Here is a 24,385-nt window from a genome sequence, read left to right as displayed (position 1 = left end):
GGGAGGGAAATGCGGCGGCCCCGGGGCGTCGCACGCCCGAGAACTTGGCTGGCGCGCGTCCCCGGAGCGCGGGAGCTCCCCTTCCCTCCGGCCCGGGCCGGTGCCCCTGCTCGCTGCTGCCTCTGCCGCCGCCGTCCGGAGCCGCCGCCGCCGCCGCCGCTGCGGCTGCTCCTCCCGCCGCCGCCGCCGCCGCTGGGCGCCTGCGCACTGGGCCCGGAGCGAGCGGCGGCAGCAGGCTTTGTGTGTCTGTATGTGTGTGTGTGTGTGAGTGAGTGCGTGCGGGAGCGCGTGTATGGGTGCGCGTGTGTGAGTGAGTGTGTGGATGCATGCATGTGTGTGTGTGTGTGTGTGTGTGCGTGCGAGGGAGTGCGCGGCTGAGGAGGGGAACGCGAGAAGGGCCAGGGCGCGCTCCAGCAGCCTCGCTCGCCTAGCCAGCACCATGTCGGGCCGGTCGGTCCGAGCCGAGACCAGGAGCCGGGCCAAAGATGATATCAAGAGGGTCATGGCGGCCATCGAGAAAGTGCGCAAATGGTAAGGGGGGGCGGCCCCCCGGGGGAGGGAGGGGGGCCGCGCGAGCCGGCCGGCCGGGCGTGCGCGCGTGAGTGAGTGTGCGCGCGTGAGGGTGCCCGGGAGGCGGGAGGACGCGCGAGCCCGGCCGAGCCCGGGTCACCTGCCCAGGGGGCGCCGCCGCCGCCCGCGCGCTGCCCCAGGTGCGCTCGCGCCGCGGTTCGGGCTGCTCCCGCCCCACCTGGCGCGCGCAGCGCCAGAGGCCAGCCGTGCGCAGCCACAGCCCGCAGCCAGGACCGCTCCCAGGGCAGGCAGCGGCGGCCGGCGGCAGGGAGAAGCCAGGGCTGGACCAAAGCCATTCGCTTTCTGCGAGTCACATGAAAGCTGCTTTTTTGTGCGGCGGCGGCGGCGGCGGCGGCGGCGGCGGGCCCGGGCGGGATGCGCCGCTGCCGGGCGGCGAGGCTGGGGCTCCATTGTGCCGCCGGGTGGGGGGACGCCCCTCCCCCGCCGGCGCCCCGCAGTCTGCCCGCGCCGCGGAGCGCGAGCCGTTCAAATTTAGCGCTTTCGGAGGGGGAGCGAGCGGGAGGGAGGGAGGGAGGCCGGAGAAACGTCCGCCCGCGTCCTGCACGCCGCTTTTGTCCCGGAAAGGATGCGCTCCGACACAGCTACTTGGCCCCCCCGGACTATCACTGGGGGGCGGCCGCCCGGTCCGAAGAGAGGCGCCGCTCGGCGCGGAATGAAACTTATTGTTAACCTGGGCTGGTTTGGCCCCAGCCGGGGGGTGGGGGGGGGGTGGGACGCCCCCTTGCGTGCCAGCCTCCCCGCGCGCCCCCCGTTTGAACTTTGCTTTCCCATGGAGTTGGTGGCCCCCTCCCCCCGGGCCCGTGGGCTGGGAGGAGGAGAGTTCCCAGAAGTTCTCCGGAGGGATCTCTCCGTGTTTCGGGATGTTTTGACCTCTATGTAAACACGCGGACGGCAGCTTGAGCTTGGCTGACAAGTTTGGGCTCTGGCGTTCTTTTCCCGAGTCTCCTCTCCCGTCGCGGCCCCCGGGGCCTCCCTCTCAGCGCTGCGAGGTTCGCGCTCCCTCGGAGGCTGTCAGAAGTTGGGAGTCCTCTCGTGGGCCAGACCCAACCAAAAGAAGAAGAAGAATCAATAAGGCCCACGTGCTCCGAGCCCTCCTATTGAAACGGGCGGCCGCGCAGTGGCCAGATGCCGGGACAATGGGCTGATTCGGCTTGCCAGGGGACAAAGAATGTTCAGAACCGCGAGCGGGGCTGCGCGGCCCGGCCGTTCCCGGCCGTTCTGACTCAGCCCTGGTTCTCCGGGATTAACAAATTCCCGAAACGCGTCCCCATGAAATGATTACAAAAAACACAGCCTGGCCCCAATTGGGAACCTTCTGTTGCATGATTTGGTGGCTTGGTCAGATGGGAAAGTTTTCCCCAAAGAGAAGTCTCCCGTCTCCGGGTCCCCTCATCCGTCACCCTCCGCTGGAAGAAATGGACTCCGAGCCCCCCGAGCCCATCACCTTTCTCAGTGCATGCACGTACAGGCCCGCCGAGTGCACCGTCCACCCTCCCCCTTCAGAAGAAGGACGCCAGGGGCCCCGGCAAGCTGACAGCTGCTCCAGCTGGTTACTTATCAGACTCTGAGCGCCCTAGCGGGGCTCACCAGCTGCCTGCACAAGGGCAGATGGGCCGCCCTCACTTCAACTCGGTGCCCACCCCAGAGTTCAGCCCGCTCGGGGAATGTTTATTTTCCTCTTAGACTTAATCCAGGGGTCAGAGCTAGACCTCCCGTCCTCTCGGGCCTGGCTACTTGTCTTTTGGGGTTTTTTGGGATCTGGGCTTGAGGCTGGTTCTCCGCCCTAACTCAGTTTTGTTTTGTCTGGTTACCTTGTGGAGAGAGGGAAGATGAGTTTCCCCAGTGGGCCCAGTTCCTCCAGACTCTTCCCCCCATCGCCATCCTTTGTGGGAGCGGGGTGCGTGGTTTGTAGCCCAGCCAGGCTCGGGACTGAGAGGCCGTTTGTAATTCCTCGGTGTTGGGTCCTGTCTTTTTGGAACACCTGGTCTGGTCGCTGTTGGGCCTGCAAGCGGTGGCCGCGGGGACCTGCCTCCTTTGGCTCTCCTGTCTCCAGGGCAAGGCCCAGCACCCCATTTCCTTCTGCAAGCCCACAACGGCATCTCCACAATCCAGAACCTCGGTGGTGTGCAACACTACCAGAAGATGACTGCAGGGACAAACGAACCAAGATGGTGGCCCAGCCCTTGGAGAGGGAGACCAGACCCAATTCCAGCGGGTTGGAGGATGAGGGAGAGAAGAGCCGGGGGTCTCCAGAGAGGCAGAATGGTTCTGTGAAAGGCTCTGTTAAAGATCAGAGGGGTGGCACTGGCCCAAGCTGCCTTTGGTCGGCCATTCGGGAAGTAAACAGCAGACAGCTGTACCCCGGACCAGGCCCAGACCCGTTTCCTTTGGAGTTGGGTCTGAATGTTCCCAGAGCTGGCTCTCGGGGCGGGGAAGGCCAGATGGAGCTATTTTTGGGAGAGGAATTTTTTTTTTTAGGGTTTTCAACCTCTGTTCCCTACTTTCCTTTTCTTTGCAACAAGAGGAAGGGTTGATATGGTGGGAAGACAGCTGGGATTGGAGCAGAGAACTTGGTCGGTACTGTCTAGATGACCCAGGGTCATTGAGGTCCCCTCACTTCATCGCCTGGATGGTAATAGGGTTGGACTAACTTAGTGCTAATGGCCCAGCTTGAAACCCTATTCTCTAGGAACTCATTCTGTGCTGTCTCTTTGATGCCCCCCCCCCCCCCCCACACTCGACCTTGGCCAAGTGACTTCTATTCCCTGGGCCTCAGTTTCCTTTTCTGCAGAATGATGTGGGGATGGGGATAGATGATTTCTGAAGTCCCTTTCAGCTCCAAGCTCCGATCCCTTGGACGATCTCCAAGGGTGATTTCAGCCCTGAGTCTGCCGTCCTGTGATTCGGCAAGCACTAAGTGCCCGTCTCAGCAGAGCTCATAGTCGATGGGAAATACAAGATAATTCCAGGAGGGAGAGAATGCTGTCCATGAGGAGGATCAGGAGGGGCTGCTAGAAGAGCTTTGAACGAAGGGAAAGAATTGGAAAGGTAGTGGCTGGGGTGTGCTTGGAGATGGTGAGGACCAAACCTTCCCACTCCAAATCCCAGGCTGGGGGGTCCCCTCAAGGACCCTGCAACCAGTGGTTTGGGAACTACTGGATGAATAGGGCCAAGGCCCTGCTGAGGCTTGGAGAGGGCCAAGCTTCCTGGGAGTGCCAGGGGAAGAAAAGCCCCTTTGTGTGCCACAACATTCCCTTCTTGGGGCACAGAACTCTCTTTGAGTCAGCAGGTCTGTGTGTGGGGGTCATGCGGCATCGGGGCTCCCGGCCAAGGTCAGATGGGCACTTAGGGCAAGAGAGGCTGTTGTTCCTGGAAAGGACCTCCTCTGAGCCGGGGGCTCCGGCAGCCCTTTTGTGGGAGGCCCGGCCGTCCTGGGGGTCAGGGAGAGCCTGGCACAGAGCAGGCTTGTTCTCAGGTGCTCAGTTTCAGGAAGTAGCACAGGTGGAGTCCCGGCCTGGCAGGAGGTCTCGGCGGTTCCCAGGGTTTTGCCAGTTGTGCCCACTGGACTCGATTTTGGTGTTTTCACCCCGTGGCTGGACTTAGTGATTTGTGTGCCATTGCCCCACCCTGGCCCAATGCCTCCCCTCCCCTCCCTTCTGCCCGGGGCCCTTTGTCCCCCTGGGGGTCCTCAGGCCTGGGGTTGGAGTCTGTGGGTTTCAGCTCTCTCTTGGGTCCCGTCTGTTCCCGGCTCTTTGTCTGCCCCTGCCCTGGCCCAGCGCCCGGGGCCCTGCCTCCGGCACTGGGCCGGCCTCTGTCCGCCTGCCTCTCTCCCCCACCCTTGACCTCTTGGCTCAGACTCAGATCCCTCTCTCCCTCCTCCTTTCTTACCGTCTCTTTCCTGTCTCTCTCCTTCTTTCACTCCTCCCCTCCCCCAGTCTCCACTCTGTCTCTGATTGTGTCTCTGCTCTGGCCCAGTCTCAGCTCGGCTCTCTTTGTCTCCTGCCCCTGGTTCTCCCTCCCTCCCCCTCTCTCTGTCTTTCTCTCTCTGTCTGTCTCTCCCTGTCTCTTTCCCTTTCTCTTCCTCTCTGTCTCTCTCCCTCGGCCTAATTTGCTCTCTCCACCCAAGCCTCAGCCCTTGTTTCTCCCCCTCCGAGCCTCCCTGTCTTTCCATTTTAGTCTCTTCTCCTGGGGCCTAGCACATAGTAAGCGCTTAATAAATGCTTGCTCTCCCTTCCTTTGTCTCTCCCCCGTCTCTCTTGGTCTCAGCCTCTCGGTCTCTCTCTGACCTTCTGCCTCAGATCCTCCCTTTCCATTCTGGTCCCTGCTGGGGCCTCGGTCTTCGGGGCCTTTGCCCCTCCCTGGGAGCGCACTCTCTCCTCCCAAGTCCCATGGGCGCATTTGGCAACGTGTGTTTGTAACACACTGCCGCAGCATCTGCCGGGCGTGGAGCACTCATGGCTGCGACTTTAAAAATAAACTCCCCAAACGGCAGGAGGAGAAACGGTTTCTGAGCTCCGGCTTTGGAGATTTGGGGAATGAATGAAAGGGCGGAGAATGGGGGGGGGATTCTTGGCTGGGGGGGTCGGTCACCGGGCTCCTTTGGCTGAGCACGGGGGCCCAGACTCAGGGAAGCAAAGGAAACTCGGGGCATCCAGCTCTGCCAGCCGGGAGCACACGGGGAGCTCTCTGCCCGAAACCAGCCTTGGCTGCTTGAAGCCGAGTCCCTTTTCCTAACAGACAGGCCAGAGCCTCAGGCTCTGGTCACTCTCTGGCCCGGACTTATTTACCAAAGTCTCTGCCGGTTATTTGCCCAGGTCTTTGGAGTTGGCCACTTGAGATCCTTCCTCCCTTCTTTCTCTTTCTTTCTCCCTCCTTCTTCCTCCCTCCCCATAATCAATCTCTCTCTCTCTCCCTCCTTCCCTCTTTTCTTCCCTTTCTTTCCTTCCTCCTTTCCTTTTTTCTTTCTTTCCTTTTCTTTCTTTCTTTTCCTTCCTTCCTCCTTCCCTGCTCCCCTCTTTTCCTTCAGTCTCAGAAAACACCTATTAGATGCTAGAGAATATAAAGACAAAAATGAAATGGTCCCTGCCCTCAGGAAGCTCTCCTTCTTTCCAGAGAGACAGCACATACAATATTATAAAAGTCTAAACAACATAACTAGGGTATTTGGGAGATGGAAACTAAGGATTCTTAAAAGGTTGGGGGCAGGGGAGGGCCTCCCAGCCATCTGCAAAGGCACAGAGGTGGGGGAGTAGAGTAGCAAAGATTGGTGGGTTTCATGAAAGGAATGATATATAGTAAAACTGGATTAGGGATCAAAGTTGTGAAAGGGACAAACGTGAGAATTGATATTGGATCTCAGAGGTAAGAGGGAGCCAGTGCTATGCACTTCTATTTCTCTTTCAAACTTCCCAAATTGGGGGGAGTCCTCTCAGAGAGAATCCTGATTCCCTTGGTAATTCATGATCTCTCCTCAAATTATCAAGTTTCTTTCTATCCCCTCCAATCCCCCCTTTGGAGTTTGATTGTTGGGAGAGAAAATTTATCTTGTACTTAACTAGCAATTTATGTGGTGTATTTCTCAGTAGAATGTAGGCTTCCTGAGGAAAGGACTTGTTTTTCCTGTTTCTCTGTGTATCTCTGGTGCCTGGCACATAGTAGGCTATCAGTAAATGCTTATTGAAGAAAGGTGGTCTTTACACCAAAATATTTATAGCAGTTCTTTTTGTGTCCGCAAAAATTGGAAATTGAGTGGATGCCCATTGACTGGGGAATGGATAAATAAGTTGTGGTAGATTTGGGGAATGTGACGTTGCTGGAAGAAATGTGGGGTGAAGAGAGAAGCCCAAAATGATGCAGGTAGATGAGAGGAGCTGAAAAAACAGTCCACACGGTATAAAAAGAACAGTCACCAGAAATCCAAATCAAGTATTCCAAAATTAGAAAAATAAAGTCTGACCCCATGGAAAAGCTGTGAGAAGATCTCCCCCCACATACACTCCAGCCCACCCTTTTGTAGAGATAGGATGACCCAAATGGAATTCCATTCCATTGCACAAATTTTCAGATTTTTTTTGGATATATCGATTTTTTAAGCTGATTATTTTAATTTTCATTTTTTAAAAATCTTTATAAAAATACTTTTTAAAAATATGGGCTAACTCTCTGGAAAGGGGAGAAAAGGATCCTGCGGCAAGTTATGGTGATGCTTTTAAAAGAGATATCAATAAAAATTTTTTTAAATTAGTAAATATTTGTGGGTTTTCATCTGTGGCTTAGATAGTTGGGGGTATAATTGGGCGATACATGGACCTGCTCTGGTGAAGTGGATTTTGGGTCCGGGAAGTCCAGATTCAGATACTTTCTGATCTTTGTGGCTCACTTCCTGTGTCTGAATGGACCTGACTCAGTTTTCTCCTTTGTAAAAATGAGGGCAACCATACACTGTGTAATAAGCAAGGATGTTTGTTGAGAAAGCTCATTGTTGATCAAAAGGGGCAATGTTGTCAGGAGTTTGAAGAGCCTTGAATGTGGAATTGGAAGCTTTGGGCACTGGTCCAGGCCCTAGTGACTTGTCAAATGACTTGTTTTTTGAGGTAAAATAGCTAGCATTTATAGGGGTTTCCAGGCTTGCAAAGCATTTTACAAACACTACCCCAATTTGTCCCATTTTACAGTTGAGGAAATTGAGGTAAGTAAGTGTCTCCAGCAGGATTTGAGTTTTTGTTTTTCCACTGGGCCCCTGGAGGCATTGGACACGATATTGGACTACATGGCCCTAAGATAAATGGTCCCTTTGACCTTGGAGAATTGTAAAATGTTGTAAAAATGTTCTTTTTGCAAGTTCTTTTTATGTTTATTTTAAAGGGAAGAAAAACAGGCAGCATCATGAGATCGTGAAAGGAGAGAAAGAAAAAGGAGAAGGGAGACAGAGATAGAGAGGAGGGACACAGGGAGAGAGAGAGAGGATGGACACAGAGAAGAGCAAGAAACAGATAGGGGAGAGAAAGGGAAAGAGAAAGAGACCAAGGTGGGGGGGGGGAGGATGGACACAGAAGTGCAAGAAACAGATAGGGGAGAGAAAAGAAAAGAGAAAGAGAGAGAGGGTGTGGAGGGAGGGAGAGAAAGGAGCAAGAAAGAGAGTGGGGAGAGGGAAAGAAAGAAAGACAAAACGGGGAGAGAGAGACACACAGAGAGAGGATGGACACAGAGAGAGGAGCAAGAAACAGAGTAGAGAAAAGAAAAGAGAAAGAGAACTGGGGCATGGTAGAGGGAGGGAGAGAAAGGAGCAAGAAAGATAGGGGAGAGAAAGAGAAAGGGGGGGAAGGAGGAGAGAGAGAAAGGATGGGCACAGAGAGGAGTAAGAAACAGATAGGGGAGAGAAAGGAAAAGAGAAAGAGAGAGGAGAAAATTCTGTCACTCTCACTTGCAGCATCCAAAGTTGTTTTAGGGAGTGTTTTTTAAATTTGTTGTTACTGTTTTTGTTTTTAAGCGTGTTTTGAATAATGGAGTTAATTAAGTCAGTCAGTTTGGGCTTTTTGTTTGTTCTTTTTTAATCTTTAAAAACTCTCTGCCATTTGGACTTTGTGCTGCCTGAGGCAGCAGAAGTGGGGCTGGATTTTGATTTGAGGGATGTGGTTTCAAAGGCCGGCTCAGCCGCTCAGCTGCCTGTGACCCACGTGGCCCTGCACAAACTGCCTCCCTTCGGTGGGCCTCCGTTTCCTCTATAACGGGGAGGGGGGCTGGATTCATTGACTCTGGGGGTCCCCCCGAGGGCACTGATGCCAGTGACAGGGCTCCCTCCATTTGTGCCTTTCTGCAGGGAGAGGCACCCTTGTGGGTGTCTGTGGCCTTGCAGTGGTTCTGGAGTCTGCCCTCCCCATCGCCCATCCCTCATCCCACCCTTGCTGGCTCTCGTGGCACCTTCCTAGTGGGGCTGGAACTTCAGAACCAGGACCCAATCCTGGACCCAGGGCAGCCCAAATCAGATTAAAATGAAACTGAGAAATATTTAACACCACAAACAAATACAGCCCAGCAGAGAGAATGTTAAATTGTGGTTTCTTGGTCACTCTGTGGCCAGCCTTCGTTTCTATGTGACTTTGATATCGCTGATCCTGGCAGGTCTCTAGGACTCTGTTGCTTGAATAACCTTCTTCCTGGGCATCTCCTCCATTATTGAAATCACAGACCCAGCAGTTAGAGCTCTGGGCCTGCCATCAGAAAGATCTGAGTTCATATCCAGCCTCAGACCCTTGGTAGCTGTGTGACCCCGAGCAAGTCCCTTGACCTCTGTTTACCTCAGTTTCCTCAGTTGTAAAATGGGGGTAATAGCAGCACCTGCCTCCTGGGGTGGTGGTGAGAATCCAGTGAGATATTTGTAAAGTACTTAACACAGTCTATGGTACGTAGAAGGTATTTAATAAACGCTCATTGAATTAGTTTGGAAACTTGGACAAAGCAGGGCCGGGCAGGGGGGTCCTTTCTTGGATTGAGCTGATTAATTTTCCTCTTCACCTTTGCTGCCTTTGGGGTCTGGAAGGCCTGGATTCGGGCTCCCATTTCAGACACTGTGTCTGTGTGGCTATAGCCGACTGTTTGCTGTGGGCAGACCTCAGGTTACATGCACTGTTACCTTGTTTCCTCTTCTCCGAAATGCCTCTGAAACCCTACCCTCTGTTGGAGGACTCCCTTGTCCCCCCGAGGGCGAATGCCTTGTGTCCGGCTCTTCGGGACCTGTCTGGGCTTCTGTTGGCAAAGATGCTGGCGTGGGTTTGGCATTTTTTACAGGTGGGGAAACTGAGGCAGCAAACAGGGTGAAGTGATTTGCCCAGGTGTCTGCCAGTCCCCGGCCCTGGCACTCTAATCACTGGGCTACTAGTTGTCCCTTTGGTTATCTCAGATATAACTAACATTTCACCTCGTCTTCCTCTTCAGAATGTAAACTTGGGGCTGGGACCAGCGTCTGCCTTTCCTCGTACCTCCCGATTATCCCTATGCCCACTGGCACTTTTGTGAGTGATGGCTGAATTGGCCAAAGCCCCAGAATCTCCTTATAAATGTTACCTGTTTCCACGCCCTGATGTCCCAGCTGGAGCCCTCTTCTGCCAGCCTGAATCTGTTTTAAGGACCTGAGGAAGCTTTGATGGTGTTTGGGTTAGAGTGACCTGTGTTTGGGGGAGGGAAAAGCAGAAAGGAATAAGCATTTATTAGATGTCTACGATGTGCCAAGCTCTGGGCTGCTGGGAGGTCCTGGACAACAGTCCTTCCATGGATCTGCTCTTCCATTCCCCATTTAGAGCAGAACCATGGCTGTAGAGGTGGCAGGACCCTCAGGGGCACCGAAACCAAGCCACAGCTTTCACTGGCGCCCTCCAGTGACAGATACACGCTCTTTCTGCCACGGGGTCTGCCTGCTGGTGGTCACCCAGTCCGCTTGCCCCTTCCTGGAGAATCTGGCCAGCCTCTGCTGGTCTTCTGGGGCGGGGGCGGGGGGAGGAGCGGAACCCATCAGCCGCAGTTTCAGAGCAGCTCCTCCTGACCCAGCTGTGGCCCTGCTGCCTCTGCCCCTGAGCCAGGAGGCTCTGTTGGGTTTCCCTTCAGAAAGCACCAGGGTCAGGGCCAAGCCGAGGTTCGGAGCCTCTCTGTCTGTCTCTCTGTCTCTTTCTCTCTTCTCTCTTCCTCTCTCTTCCCCGCTTCTTTCTCTCTCCCTCCCTCTCTCCTTCCCTCTCTCCTTCTCCCTTTCTCTCCCAGGTCTCCCAGTTCCCAGGCCCTTCCTACCCCAGAGAGCCGGAGCAGGAATAGTGATGAGCTCCGGCTGAATCTCCTCTGTTTAGGTCCCTACCCAAATGACAAATGAAAGTGGGTTGAGTTGGGTCTGGTTAAGGACTGTTTCAGCCAAAGTGCTGCCATGGGCATGGTGCCCAGGGCCTTCTGTTGACCCCAGATAAAGGACCCCAGGTTCTCTGCTGCAGGGGGATGGCCTCCCCCCAGTCATGTGTCACAATGTAGTCGGCAGAGTAATCTTAGCTGACCTATGTATAAAGTGCTTGCAGGTTTACAGAGCGTTTTGCTGAACTCATTTTGTGGGTGCCATTATGCCCACTTTGCAGATGAGGAAAACTAAGCTTGCTGAGGCTCACACAATTAGCAAAGCTCTGAGACTGGATTTGCATCTCAGTTCTCCTGAGACCCCAGGTCTCGCCCCACCCCTGTTATTACCTATCTGTCTGTTTCTTAACCCCTCTGGGCCTCTGTTTCTCCCTATGTAAGATGGAGGGGGTGGAATAGATAACCAGAAGAAGAGAATGTTGGGAGAATTAGGCTAGAATGCTCCTGCTCCCTCAAAGCCCCTTCTGGCTGCCCATCAATAATTCTAACAGCACTTTCCTTTTCCTTTGATCCTCCCATCATAATACCTTTAAAATTATTCATAATTTTCACGTTTTTGTTGTTCATTTGTTTCAATTGTGTCCAACTCTTTGTGACCCCATTTGGGGTCTTCTTGGCAAAGATCCTGGAGCCAGTTCCCTCTCCAGCTCGTTTTACAGGGGAGGAAATGGAGGCAGACAGGGGGAGGTGAGCTGCTCAGCGTTATCCAGCTAGTGAGTGTCTGGTGCCAGATTTGGACTCAGGAATATGAGCCTTCCCCACCCACTGCGGCACCCTATAGCTGACCCCCTTCCCCTTTAGCTTCATCCCCCAAGTTTTGATATATTGGCTTTTTATCTGATGCCGTTTTCTTTTGTTTTATGATTGCTTCTTTGACCCAGCTGTTCTTTAGGATTAAATTGTTGAGCCTCCAATTAATTATAGTAGAGTTTTATTCATATTTAGTTTGTTTTTATCACCTACATTTCCCAGCAAACCATCTGCCCCTTGAGAGTTCATGCTCTTGACACAGGCCAATGGAGTCTGTTCAAGAATGCGCCAGATGCTCGTTGTAGAACAGAAAATCACATCAGTGATCAAAGCATTAACACGTTGGTTGGTTGTATCCCAGCTCCTTAATTTGCTCTGTGCCCTCTGCTCCGGTCACACACAGCTCCCAAGGGCGGTTTTTCTAAAGCTCTGGCCATGCTGCTTCCTGTGCTTTTAGAACAAGGCACAAACTCCCCTCTCTGCCCCCATCTTAACTCTTTCGCCATCTGGTTCTAAGCTGTCCTGCCGATCTGAATTCACATTATAATTGTTCCTCCTATGCTGTTTTTCAGTTCCTTTCTCTAAGCCTTTGCATATGCTGGCCCTCCTGCCAGGAATGCTTTCCCTGCTCTTGGGGTCTACTTCCTCCATGTTGTCTTTTTTCTGAATATCTCCTGCCCCAGGCTATTAATTCTTCTTGAAATCATTTAAAAATCACTTTCTGGTACTGTATATTCCTATCTGTGTCACTATTGTGTCATCTCTGTAGAATGTAAGCTCCTTGAGGGCAGGGACTGTATTTTGCCTCTTTTTTTTTTTTTTTTTTTTTTTTTTATCTCTGGCTCTTAGCTCAGTGCCTGGCACATAGTAGGCACTTCATGAATGTTTATTGTTTATTACAGACATTGAGTTAAGAACCTGATAGATATTAATCCTCACAACAACCCTAGGGAGATAGGAGGTGTGGATGCTATTGTTATTCCCAATTTACGGGGGAAGAATTGAGGCAGATAAGTTAAATGAATTGCTTAGGGCAATCCATCTATTGTGAATTTCAGTCTGGATTTGAACTTTTCAGACTTCAGGTCTAGTGCTCTATCCACTGAACCATCTGACAATCCAGTACAGCTAGATGTCTACATAGAAAAACTGCCTTCAAGAAGCTTAGCCTTGTTTAATTTTTTTAAATTTTCATTTTTACGTCACTGTCCCTTCTCCCTCCCCTTCCCAAGTAAGCCATCCCTCATGGAACAAAAATTTAAAAAGAAAGCATTTGATAAAACTGGCCTCCAGAGGCAGGATTGCCCACCTCTGCCATGAAGGGAGGGAGGTGGGTTTCCTCCAGTTTCTGTCTGGCCGAGCTGGGTCGCCATGATCGCTCCGTGCTCAGACTTGTTCTCTCTCCTTCCGGTGTATGTTGTTTAGTCTTGCGTTGTAATTTCCCTGGTCCTGCCTGCTTCAGACTGTCAGTGGCTCTCCGGTCTTCGGAGTCCTTCGGAGTCCTTGCCTGTTATTCCTCCAGGGTTAACTGTAAAGGCAGTGGACTGCCCCCTGCCCGCTGGCCGGGGCCCGCACCGGCATGCCAGAGCAGGAGGGGGCGATTCTGCTTGTCCCTAACTCTGTCTGGAAGACCCCAAGTAACCAGCATCTCTTTGTCTGTTATTCGCAGGGAGAAGAAGTGGGTGACTGTAGGCGACACGTCCCTACGGATCTATAAGTGGGTCCCCGTTACAGAGCCGAAGGTAGATGACGTGAGTATGACTGGCTGTTGCCCTTTAGATTCAATGGAGTGTTTAAAAGTCCCGTGGGTACAAGAGGCTGGGCTTGGCACTGGGGACGGCATAAAAGTTACCATTAATGAGAGTGACACTAACATGTAGGTAGGGCTTACCGGGTACTGACCCTCACAGCAGCCCTAGGACCTGGGTGCTCCAGGGACCCCCATTTTACAGATGAGCCAGCCAGCAACCTGGTTAAGTAACCTGCCTAGGAAATCGTGCCCCTAGTAGGGGCTGAATTTAAATTCAGACTTGCCTGCTCCTAGGTCTAGGCTGTCTTATTTCTGGCCTCCCAAGACAAAGACCATAATACTTAAGATATTATGTAAATAGCTTTAAAGAAAGTTATGGAAACCCAAGGGCTGTTTGAGATGAGATGGGGGCAAGACCTGAACACTTAGGGAGGAAGCAGTGTTTGAGATGTCCTCGAAGGCATGTTGCAATGTGGGCAGAGAGCCGGGGTCCAGGGTCCACAGCAACGGGGCCTACCTAGGGATGGAGGGCGGCCCAGCCTGACTGTTGTAGTCAGTGTGGAGGCAGTTAAATGGACTGAGGGGGTGGCCATTCTGGAGAAGCCCACTTGCCCCCAGCAAAATCGAAAGCCCTTGGTTGGGCCTTTCTCACCTTAGTGTAGATATAAATCTCTTAAGGCCCCTTCTCACCTTCCTCCAGGCTGTTCCCTCAGAATGCCCACAAGTCAGCAACCATTTAAGTAGTTTCTATTACCCTGCTTTTCACCTTTCCTGCTCTTGGGCTCTCCTTTTATCTTAAAAATAGCCAAGGGTCCAGAGAGCTTGTGCTTTAGGGGATTGTTTCTGTTGGTAGTTACCCTTTTATTTTATTTTATTCATTTATTTTTGGCAAGGTAACTGGGGTTGACTTGCCCAGGATCACACAGCTAGAAAGTGTTAAGTGTCTGAGGCCCAATTTGAACTTAGATCCCCTTAATTTTAGGGTCACTACTTTATCCATTGGGCCATACAGCTTGACACTTAACATTTTAGACATTTGGATACATTTGTAAAGAACGTTGGACTCAGTCAGGAAGGCCCAAGTTCAAATTACAGACGCTGACCGCTGGGTGAGTCACTTCACCTCTGTCTGCCTCGGGTTCCTCATCTGGAAAACGGGCCCCTACCTCCCACCTGTGAGGGTCAAATGAGATAGTAATTACCACGTGCTTTGTACTTGTAAGTGTTCGTTGTTTCCCAGGGCAGTTGTGAGAATCACTTCAGTGTTTTGTAAACCTCATAATGCTCTATAAATGCCAGGGCTCATCTTGTGGTTAGCTTTCCCTCCTATGATTTGTGCATTTTTTTCTGAGAAGGCATCTGGAGGCTTTAGCCAGGGGGGTTCACTGTCTAAAAAGGTGGTACAGACTCTGGCCCAAGTGGCCTTGAAGGGCATGCACAAAGCCTGGGGGGTTGACATCAGAGGATGAAGTAGAGGAGAAAACTGGGAGCCAGGTATTCAATGGATTGGGAGATTTCAGGCAGCTGGCTGTAAACAAGGGTAGGGAAAGGCTAGAAGAAGAAAATAGTCACTTATTAAGGACGCACCACATTCCACCTAGCTAGAGGGCGCCAGAGGGCACAGAACCACAACTCGGCTTCCTGAGTTCAAATCCGGCCTCAGACACAGACTAACTCTGGACAAGTCACTTAACTCTGCCTCAGTGGTTCCCCATCTGTAAAATGGGCTGGAAATGGCAAACCACTCTATGATCTTTGCCAAGAAAACCCTAGATGGGGCCACAAAGAACCCAGCATGACTGAAAAATGACTGAACAGCCTCTTCTGGGTGCTATGTTAGGGATTAGAAATACAGAGATAAAAATGAAAGTCTCAGACCCTGGGGAGCTTATATTCTATTGGGGAAGACTACAGAGAATCAGTTACATTGATAAACATCCAAGTTTATACAAATAAACACAAAGCAATTTTCTTTATATTTATCTTTTCTTTTGTTGCTCATTTGTTTCAGGGCCTAGCACAAAGACAAAAGTTTGATGACCCTGCCCTCTAGGAACTGCTATTCTTGGGTCATTGGGGGCTTTTTGCTTGTGTCTCACTCTGGTTGGGGGGGAAGCTCCCCTGCAGAGAGAAGACCCCACCCACAGAAGTGAGTGGTTCTTCTCCCCTGGGGAAGGGTTTCTTCGTCCTGGAAGGTTGCCCAGAGGATGGGCTGGGACCAGCCTGTCAGTAGCAGGGACCCCTCTCATCACTACCCCTTTCCACTCTCCAGGGAAAGCGGATTACAAGACGGACGCACCCCTGCTCAGCTCCCAAGGGGGACGTTGGTCTTTCCTTCCCTTTTGAGTGGGGTAGGGAAGGAAGACGTTCTCAATAGGTAAATCAAGGACGGCATCTGGGGTTGGGATGCTGCTGCCCTTGACCTCCCCGCCCTGGGTGATATTATCCCATTGGACAGATGAGAAAACTGAGGGGGTCCAGAGCCACTATAAGTGTTGTGGACTCCCTCCCAGCCTCAGCTGCAGGGGGCCTTCGACCCATTCTGTAAGCTTATGGACTGGGAGTGTCTATCCCTTACACCTAGAATGCTGTAAGCCCTTCATCAATCTTGTGGGCCGATTGACCAGCCGTGTCCCCTTCCCTCACCAGCCTGGGGCAGCCCCCAGATTGTAGTCCTGGCGGCATTAATGTGGGCAACAAGGATAACAGCTGGCATTTGCAGAGTGAGGCGGCCTCAGAGGTAATAGCGCCTGATTTTGTGTCCTGCAGACTCGGGAGGGAGGGGCGCTTGTTTGTCCCCATTTTACAGATGAGCAAACTGAGGCTGGAGGAGGTAAACAACTTGCCTGGAATCCCTCGTGTCAGTGGCCCCATGAGTGTCTGTGACAGTGGGGGTGTGACTGATAGAGCCCTGGGCCTGGCCACCTCCTGCCTGGGTGATCCAGAACAGGGGCTCGGGCTGGCTGGGTAGGGAGTGACCCCACCACCCCGGGGTGAGAGGGAGCCCCTGCAGGTGGTGAGGGAGGCCAGGTCTAGGGTCAGGTGCTTGGACTGAAGCTGTCAGAAGGCTCTTGAGATAATGTCGGCTGTGGGAGCCCCGGAGGGCTTATGGTGGCGCGGTGGAGAGTGTTCTGGCTGCAGTGCGAAAAACCCGAGGGCTGGTATGGCCATGGGCATGCCCTGTGGTCTCTGTGTCCCACTTGTTTGCCTCAGTTTCCCCATCTGTAAAATGAGCGTAATCATAGCACCAGGGTTATTGTGAGGATCAAATGTGATGACGCACTTTTATTGTTATTCTTGTAGCTGCGGGAGTAGAGACAAAGGGATTGTATAGAAGAGAGGTGGTAAAGGGAGGAGCATGGTGTCAGTCACATTTATTAAGCGCCTTCTGGGTGCCGGGCTCTCCGCTTAGCGCTTTCCCATAATTCATTGGACCCTCACCACAGCCCTGGGATTTGGATCTCTTATTAACCCCGTTGTTCAGATGAGGAAACTGAGGTGGACAAGGATGAAGTGACCTGTCCCAGCTTGTAGGTGTCTGAGGCTAGATTTGAACTGGGGTCCTCCTGATCCCAGGCCTAGAACCCTAACCCTTCACCACCTCTTAGGAGCTGTTGGTTTCCCCCATCCCTGACGTCGTTGCGGTTACTCAGAGCCCCCCATCCTCGACAGCTCCTTGGGCCCCAGCCCATCTCACAGGCCAGGGGCTGGGCGGCCTCTGAGGCCCCTCCCCACCCGATCCCCATTCCCCATCGCCGCATCCCGCTGCCCCTTGTTTAATCTCTGCCTGATGGGTGGGGAATCCCTTTTTTATCTGGTCCGTCTGCTTTCTGTGGTGCTTTTATCAGAATGGCAGAGCTTCATCCGTCAGTGAGCATTTAGTAAGTGTTTGCTGTATTCAAGGCACTCCCCAAGTGGCTGGGGATACAGACAGAGTTGAAAGAGGCCCGGGAGCCTTTGGGGACCCAGGAGGGCTCTCCTGGAGCTTATAGGAACAGAGGAGTCAACAGATGGTAATTTGGGGCAGGACAGGGCAGCTGCCCGGAGAGGGTGGCCCCTGAGCTGGGGAGAAAGCTTAAGGATTCTAAGAAGCAACAGTGAAGGGAAAGCCCATTCTAGACAATTCAGTTCCAAAACAGCGCCTACTGTGTGCCAGGCATTTTGATAAATGCTGAGAAGACAAAAGGAGGCAAAGGCAGTAGCTGCTCTCAGAAATTGGGGAGACAGCAAGCTATACATAGGATATCACTGTTGCTTTTGGTTTTTTTTTTTTTGGTAAAATGTGAGGCAAGCTGCCCCCTCACAGTGGAGGAGGATTTGGGGGGATTCGGGAGAGCAGCCCTGAGTAAGAATGGCGGCCGTGAGCCTTGCAGCAGCAAAAGCCCCGGTGAGCCTGTAGCAGCCCCAGGTGGATGGTGGTGGGATGGTCCCAAGGCTGAGATTTGGCCGGAAGTAATGGATGACTGTGTGTGTGGGGGGGTAATGGACCTCGTATCTAAGGTCTGAATGGGGGAGGGGCCAAGTGCGATTGGGGCAGTGCTGGTGACCTGTGAGGGGAGGGAGGGGCTCACGGTGCCGACAAAAGGAGGCCTGAAACCCATTATGGTCTTGGTCAGAGGAGAGATGTGATCGGGGCTTTGGGCGACGTGATCGGGGACTGGGGATCTCAGGGAGGCCGGAGGAGGAGAAGTGCTCACCGAGGGATCTGGACGGGAGAGAACTGAGGGAGCCAGGAGTTAGCTTATAAACCAAAGTGTGGGTAGGGTCATGGAAGGCGGAGGAAAAGGTAGAAAGCCCATAGGCGAGGGTTGGAGGAGAAGACCAGGAGGTCGTGCATCTTGTGGGAGACGCGGCCTCCAGAGGAACCTGCTCTCTTTGGGCTGAGGGTGGGAAGTGAATCCATCGATTGAGTGGGCAGGGGGTGAGCTGGAGGGAGAAACCCCCATGGCCGAGGCAGTGCTTGGGGAAGAGGGCCGGTAACAGACTCCCTGAGGAAGGAGAGTGGGTTCTGGGGTGGGGGGGGGGGCAGGGGCTGCCTTGGGAGGAAGAAGAGCGGCTGTATCTGGGGGAGAAGCCCCACACGGGCCTAGGCTCCAGCTTGTCTTGACCATGAGCGGGAGCATGAGTGAAGGGGTGGCCAGGGAGACGCTGCGGGCTGAGGGGATCCCGATTTCAGCCAATGTGATCTAATGCACAGGGAGCCGACCTAGATCTGCTTCCAGTCTCATCCCTGACCCATGCTGGCCATATAAGGCTTTGGACGAGTCATCTGTGCCCCAAGCTCTCCCTCAGGGGATCAGCGATAACAATAACGTCCAGCATGTGTATCATGCTTCATGATTATGGCTTTGCCAGATCGTCTCTTACTCTCGGTGTCCCGAGCATTGCGTATAAGTAAGAATGGCGGCCCTGCCTCCAGGGCCTACGACCTGCAGAGTGGTTGCAGACGCCCCGACTGGCGGGCACTGGGGCAGGCGGCTTGGGGGGCTTCCGGCCTAGGCTGTTCCACGCCAGGTGGACTTCAGAGCTGGGGCTCTTGGTCCACCACTGCACTGCTGAGGGAAGAGAGGAAGAAAGGGAAGAGAAAAAAGAGGGAAGGAGAGAGAAAGGAAGAAGGCAGGATGAGGGGCTCACTTCGGGCCCCGTGCTACCTGCAGGCAGGGCCTGACCGCTCTTGCCAAAGTGGGGGGCCCTCATCCAGCCTCTGCGTTTCGTGGCACGGAGTCTGGGCCGCGGCTGTTAGGCCCGCCGTGGCTCGCAGGGCCGTGGCTGCGACAGTGGGGGCGACTGTCCCCCTCCCGGGCTAGGGCGGCAGACCGGCCAGGTTCTCAGGGGCACCGTGTGGTTTGTACTCGTGGCCCAGAGCTTTGCGACCTGCTTGTGGGTGGGCAGTCACGGAGAGAGCGCCCCCTCCCCCCCCACCCACAGACTTCCCCGGACTCGTCTCTCGTTCCCCTTCAGCAGGCCGAGAATGTGGAGGATCTGCATTCCTCGTCCCCCGCGTGGCCCAAGTCTGAGCTTGCTCGGGGCGGATGCAAGCCAGCGGCTTCCCTCTGGAATTCCCCAGGCGGGGGCGGGGGCCGGCAGGACGTAGCCGGACCTTCTGTCTGCTCCTGGGCTCGGCTTGGGGTGGGGAGGCCCTCGGAGGGAGGTCCCCAATGACGCGGGTTCCAGCAGAGACGTTCTGGAAAGGGGCTGAGTGGGTGACAGGAGCCCCAGATCCTTGCCATCCCCTCACCCCAGGGGTATCAGCGCAGTCTCCACAGAGTTTGGTGACTCGGCCTCTCCTTGTTTTCCCTTCAGAAAAATAAAAGCAAGAAGAAGGGTAAAGATGAGAAATGTGGGTCCGAGGTGACCACCCCAGAGAACAGTTCGTCCCCGGGAATGATGGACATGCACGGTAAGACCCCCGGCAGGCTTGCTCACATTCCCCTCGGAAGGGGGCAGGGAGGGACCTGGGGGCCACAGCCTAGGAAGGAGGGCTGAAGGTTCCCAGCTGAGGACGCTGCCAGAGGTCCGAGCAGGGGCCAAGCAGAGATCCTCCTGGGCAGTTTGGTTCACAGGCGCCCAACTTGCAGTTGTCTCGGTGGTTAGGGCCATTTTGTGTGCAGCTTTGTCAGAGGGTGCCTTATCAGGGCCTCAGTTTATCCTCCTGACAACCTTGGAAGGGAGTGACAGGTTCCCCATCCCCGCACTTCGCTTTAGGACACAGGCAGACAGTGACAAAGGACACATCCACATGGCGAGTAGAGGGTGAGGCTGGATTTGAACCCAGTACTCTGCCCACCAGACCACCAGGGCGCCTCGTTTAGGGCAGGAGAGGACGGAGGGCTCCCCGAGCCCCATGCCGTCATCTCAAGTGATCCGAGAGGCCAAGTGTGGCCCAGCTCCCCCCCCCCCCCCCCGGGCAGTCCTGCCCACCGGTTTTGAACAAGCTCAGGCTCGGCTCTGGGGAGAGCCAATAAGCTCGGCCTCGTACAGGTGCCGGGACGCTCGTGGAATCAGCCTGTGGGAGGGCCTGGGTTCCAATCTCACCTTGGCCAAGGCCGCCTGTAAAGGGCGGGCGCTCCTCCTTTCTCTGGGCCCGCATCTCCCCTTGTTTATTGGATGGGGGACAACCTCTCTCACCAACAGTGAGTCTCCTCCCTCTGGGCCCGGCCACGTGAAGGGCTGGTCTCAGTGACGGGGGACACGGTCCCTCTGGTTCAGAACCTCCTCCTGCAGGGACTGGCCCAAACTCAGAATGACTGCAAGTGTAGGAGGTGAGATTGGAACCCAGAGCCCACTGCCCTGCGGGACTGGTTGGCTGGCCCTGGGGCCTCCCAGCTCCAAAGCCCCAGATGCTCCAGTCTCACCCTGCAAGTTTTCTCTGAAATCTGAACTTGACCATTCCTGCCCAGTGGAGGGGGGGGGGGCAGCCTCTGGAGCCTTCTCGGCCAGGGAGCACCAGGTTTGCCAGTCAGCGGGGGGGAGGGATGATTCTGGCTCTTCTGCCTGTGGAGCTCGCCTCCCTCCACAGAGACAGGGACCTCCCTTGCCATGACATAGACCCGCACGAGGGAAGGAGTGGGAACCTCTGTAGCTCAAAGCCTCAGGAAACTCCTGAACTGGGCTCCCTTGGGGGTAGGAGGGCGGGTTTTGAGGGCATGGGGGGGTTCTGCCTTTGCCACCAGAGTCTCTCTCATCCTCCCCATCCTTCCCCCCCAGACGACAACAGCAACCAGAGCTCCATAGCTGACGCGTCCCCGATTAAGCAGGAGAACAGCAGCAACTCCAGCCCAGTGCCGGAGCCGAACTTGGCAGCACAAGGCGATGGCCCGGAAGCCAAGTCCGACGAGGTCCACGCGGAGCCCAAGGAGCAGCCCGGATCAGAAGGTAGCTGCCCCGAGCTTTGGGTCTGTGACCCTCCTCCTCCAGCCTCTCTTGCTGCGAGTGTCTCGGACTGGGGGGGAGGGAGGGGTTGCAGTCAGGCCGGACGAGGATGGCAGCTCTGGGCCTTCGCCACAGGCCGGGATGCGGCTTGGGGGAGGGGGGTGTGGGGAGCAGCTGGGGGCAGATCCCCCCTGCACTAACGACCTCCAGCAGTGACACGATTTTATTTTTCCTAGTGGAGCCGTAGCAGTGGTTACCGAAGTTGCCCAGGGAGCTCCGTGCCAAAACATGTGATGTTTGTTCTCCTTCTGAAATGCTTTTTGTGATCAGACTTCTGCCTTTGGACTGTGGGAAGGCTCGGGTGCTGCCCCCCGAGGGCCCGCTGAGGGCTCGCCTTCCCTGCGTGCGCCGGGCAGTGAACGGAGGCTGTTCAGGGCTAGTGGCTTTTAGCTGGTCTTGCTTTTCTGCCTGGTCATGAATTTCACTTGCCTCGAGCAAGCCTGATTCTTTGGTCATGAGGAGATTTTGCACAGTCCAGTTGGAATTCTGAGGTTGTGGAGTGATTCCAAAGAGACTAGTGATGTCATGGCTGAAATTAGCTTTTCTAAAAAAACAAATTAAATTGTAAATGTCTCTTGAGAGTATTTCCTGACTTAGTGTGGGGACGCTGGGAAGGTGCTGTTTTCTGAGTTGGCATGGTCTGGTTTGAGTGGGGAGATGGATGGCTTTTCAGGCCAGGTAGGGAGGCCTTTAGCAAAGTAAGCGAGTCTCCCCCAGTTAAGAGTGCACAGTAACAGGAGACCCCCAGATTTCCCTCCTGTTCTCCAGCAAAGACCTAATGCAGCGTCAGGGAAAAAAAGTCAAGGAAACCAAAGAGAAGCTACAGTGAGCCCCCTCCTCTGGCCCCAATGAGAAAGGGGTCCCACCTGAAAAGTCAGTTCCGGGTCCAGTGAATGAACCAGCCTGGCAGCATGAATCAGACCTGCTGGGGCCCCTGAAACCTGTTGAGCTCCATGCCCAGGAGCAGGAAGAGCTGAGGGCTCAGACCAGGAGACTCCGGTGAAGTCAGAAACTGTGGGCTGTTTGGAGGGCTGGAGACTGAGAAGAACCAGAAGATGAATGCTCTTGGTGCAGATGAAGTGATGGAGAAATCAGCACCCATGACCTCCGTATGGGAGAGCAGGAGGGATCAGACCCTGGCCTTGGCTCCAGGTGTGATTGAGCAGAAGAAATCACCTAAAGACTTTGGGAAAATATTGGGGATCCAGAGGTGTCCAGTAGACAAACCTAGAAGAAGAGAGCAACCTCCCGAATTGTAAGAAATGCCTCTGCCACAAAGAAGCTAGATTAAGGAATAGCTGGATGAAATAAAGTGGGGGATAAAAAGTGAAGTTCCAAGTTGAGATCTGGAGGAAAGAACTGGAAGGAAAATAAATGACTTAGAACAGATGGTAGAAAACTATCTCATGGTGAACTCCCTGAAAATGAGAAAGATGCAAACAGAACCCACTGATGCTGAGACAACAAGAAATATTAGAACAAAACCAAGAGTGATTAAAGTAGGAGAAAGTGTAGACTATCTATTATTAAAGACATTTGACTTGCAGAACTTTGACCCAAGAAAGGAGAAACAAAGAATATTCAGGCTCCCAGAAAACTTGATTACCGCCTCTCTGCCCCCTTCCCTCCCCAAACAATGAGTCCTAAAGGAAAACTTCCCCATTTGTTGCCCCAAAGGGCAAAGTTGAGAAAACTGAGGCTTGCAGAGGAAAAGTGCCCAAGATCATACAAAGTTAGTCCGTGTCTGAGGGACTGGATTTGAACTTAGGTGTTTGTGCCCTGGCAGCAGGGACACTGGGGCTCCCCTCCCCTGCTTTTGTGTAACTTCACAGGACCTCAGTTTCCTCACCTATAAAATAGGAATAATAGCATCTATTGCCCACACTTGTGGGGAGGACCAAATGAAAGAATATTAGTAAAGGGCTTAGCCCAGGTACCCATGGATATGCTGTTTTGTGGAGGGGGCAGGGCTGCTGAGGGTCCTGGGGGAGGGAGCTGCCCCTTGGCAGAGGGTAGGGTCGGAGGCCTTTCCTATAGACTTCCCCACCCTTCTCAGAAGGGGATGGAGGATGGGTCAGGAAGCAGAGAGCCAGGAGCTGGGCGTGGCCTTTCTGCCCAGGTGTCTCCCGCCCCCTTATCTCTTCTAGGTCGTTGCCTAATTCCTTTCGGATCTGACCCCTTCCCTTGTCAGGAGATGTTGGAGAGACAGACCCACTGGTGGTAAAATGGAGCGAGTGCTGAGTTTGAATCTGCCTCCTGCCTCTTGGGGAAGTTCCCATCTGAAAAAGGAGGACTTTAGGTGTCAAACTTGCTGTCAAACCAGATGGAAACACCATTGGGAAGTGTTGAATAAAAGTACAATAAAACAGAATTATCGTAGAGGTTCGACTTCAGGTCTGACTCCCCACGCCCACAGAGCCACACAGCCTCTCTGTAACAGGGATTATGGTTGTGACCCCCAGGATGGGGTCTGGAAGCAGGCTGGGGCCTTCTCAGGGCACCTGGGTAGCATCCTCTCACCACTGAGCGAGCTGTGGGCCAAATGGTGACCTTGTCTTCAGCTTGTTTACCGGGCAGTTTGGTGAATGACATAATGTCCGTGCACCCAAGGACTAAATTTAGGTTTCAGGAAAGTAATTTGCTCTGAGCAAGTTCCAGAGTCAGGCCAGTGAAGCTGAAGGGAGAGGCTGCCAGCCAACAGACTGCAGCTGAGCCTCCTCTGGGGCCCAAGCCTTCAAGCATCAACTTGGCACCCCTGGGGCCCCTTTCCAGGGGATTAGAGCACCTGGCTCCCTATTTCATTCAGGCCCCTACTTCTCTTTCTTGCCCCACTTCAGGTGAGTGCCCATTCATTGTGGGGCATAATTAGGGACTCGGGTCTTTTCTCTTTCCAAAACTCTTCTTAAAAATCTTAAACAATAAACAGCATTTCTGACTACACAGCAAAACACAAGAGGTAGATTTGACATAAAACTAGTCCTCTCCAGTCATACTGTCAGTCAAAAGTATTTTGTTCAGCACAGCTGCTCTATGCCAGGCTCGGCTCTGGGGACACAAAGAAAGACGAGAGACAGTCCCTGCCCTCAAGGAGCTTACAGTCTGGTGGGGGAGACGGCATACAATCAACTGTACAAACAAGCTATAGACAGGATACATTGGAGATTAAGAAGCACTGGGAAAGGCTTTCTTGCAGAAGGTAGGGATTCAGCAGGAACATGAAGAGGGAGAACATTCTAAGCCAGGGGAAATGCCCAGAGCCTAGAAATGATGGAGTGTCTTGTTTGTGCAACAGCCAGAAAGCCAGTAAGTGTCGGAGGCAGAGTTAAGCTGTGAGAGAAATGGAAAGGCTAGAAGAGCTCTGCGTTATGTAGGGCTTTGAATGCCAAGCAGAGGATTTTATATTTGATCTAGAGGTGACATGTTCAGACCTCAGCTTTACTAAGGTCACTTTGGAGGCTGTACTAAAGTAGGAAG

The 24,385-nt window shown here is 53.6% G+C and overlaps 1 protein-coding gene across 2 annotated transcripts in view; it reads left to right on the top strand.

The window, feature by feature from the left end:
* The first annotated feature begins 201 nt into the window (after window positions 1-201).
* BCL7A (BAF chromatin remodeling complex subunit BCL7A) overlaps window positions 202-24,385 on the top strand; it is a 33,492-nt gene continuing 9,308 nt past the window's right edge. The window contains exons 1-4 of one of the 2 annotated variants that reach the window (XM_031948528.1): window positions 202-531; window positions 12,899-12,971; window positions 19,283-19,379; window positions 20,687-20,854. In XM_031948528.1, the coding sequence (XP_031804388.1) occupies window positions 323-531; window positions 12,899-12,971; window positions 19,283-19,379; window positions 20,687-20,854 (547 nt within the window). In that variant the 5' untranslated portion in view covers window positions 202-322. Of the gene's footprint in view, window positions 532-12,898; window positions 12,981-19,282; window positions 19,380-20,686; window positions 20,855-24,385 lie in introns of both variants that reach the window. The other variant, XM_031948527.1, reaches the window with a different exon arrangement.

The sequence above is a fragment of the Sarcophilus harrisii genome, chromosome 1 (genome assembly GCF_902635505.1).
Source record: "Sarcophilus harrisii chromosome 1, mSarHar1.11, whole genome shotgun sequence".
Taxonomy (NCBI): Eukaryota; Metazoa; Chordata; class Mammalia; order Dasyuromorphia; family Dasyuridae; genus Sarcophilus; species Sarcophilus harrisii.
The sequence above is the reverse complement of the archived record's forward strand: the minus strand, read 5'-3'. Positions and strand labels throughout refer to the sequence as shown.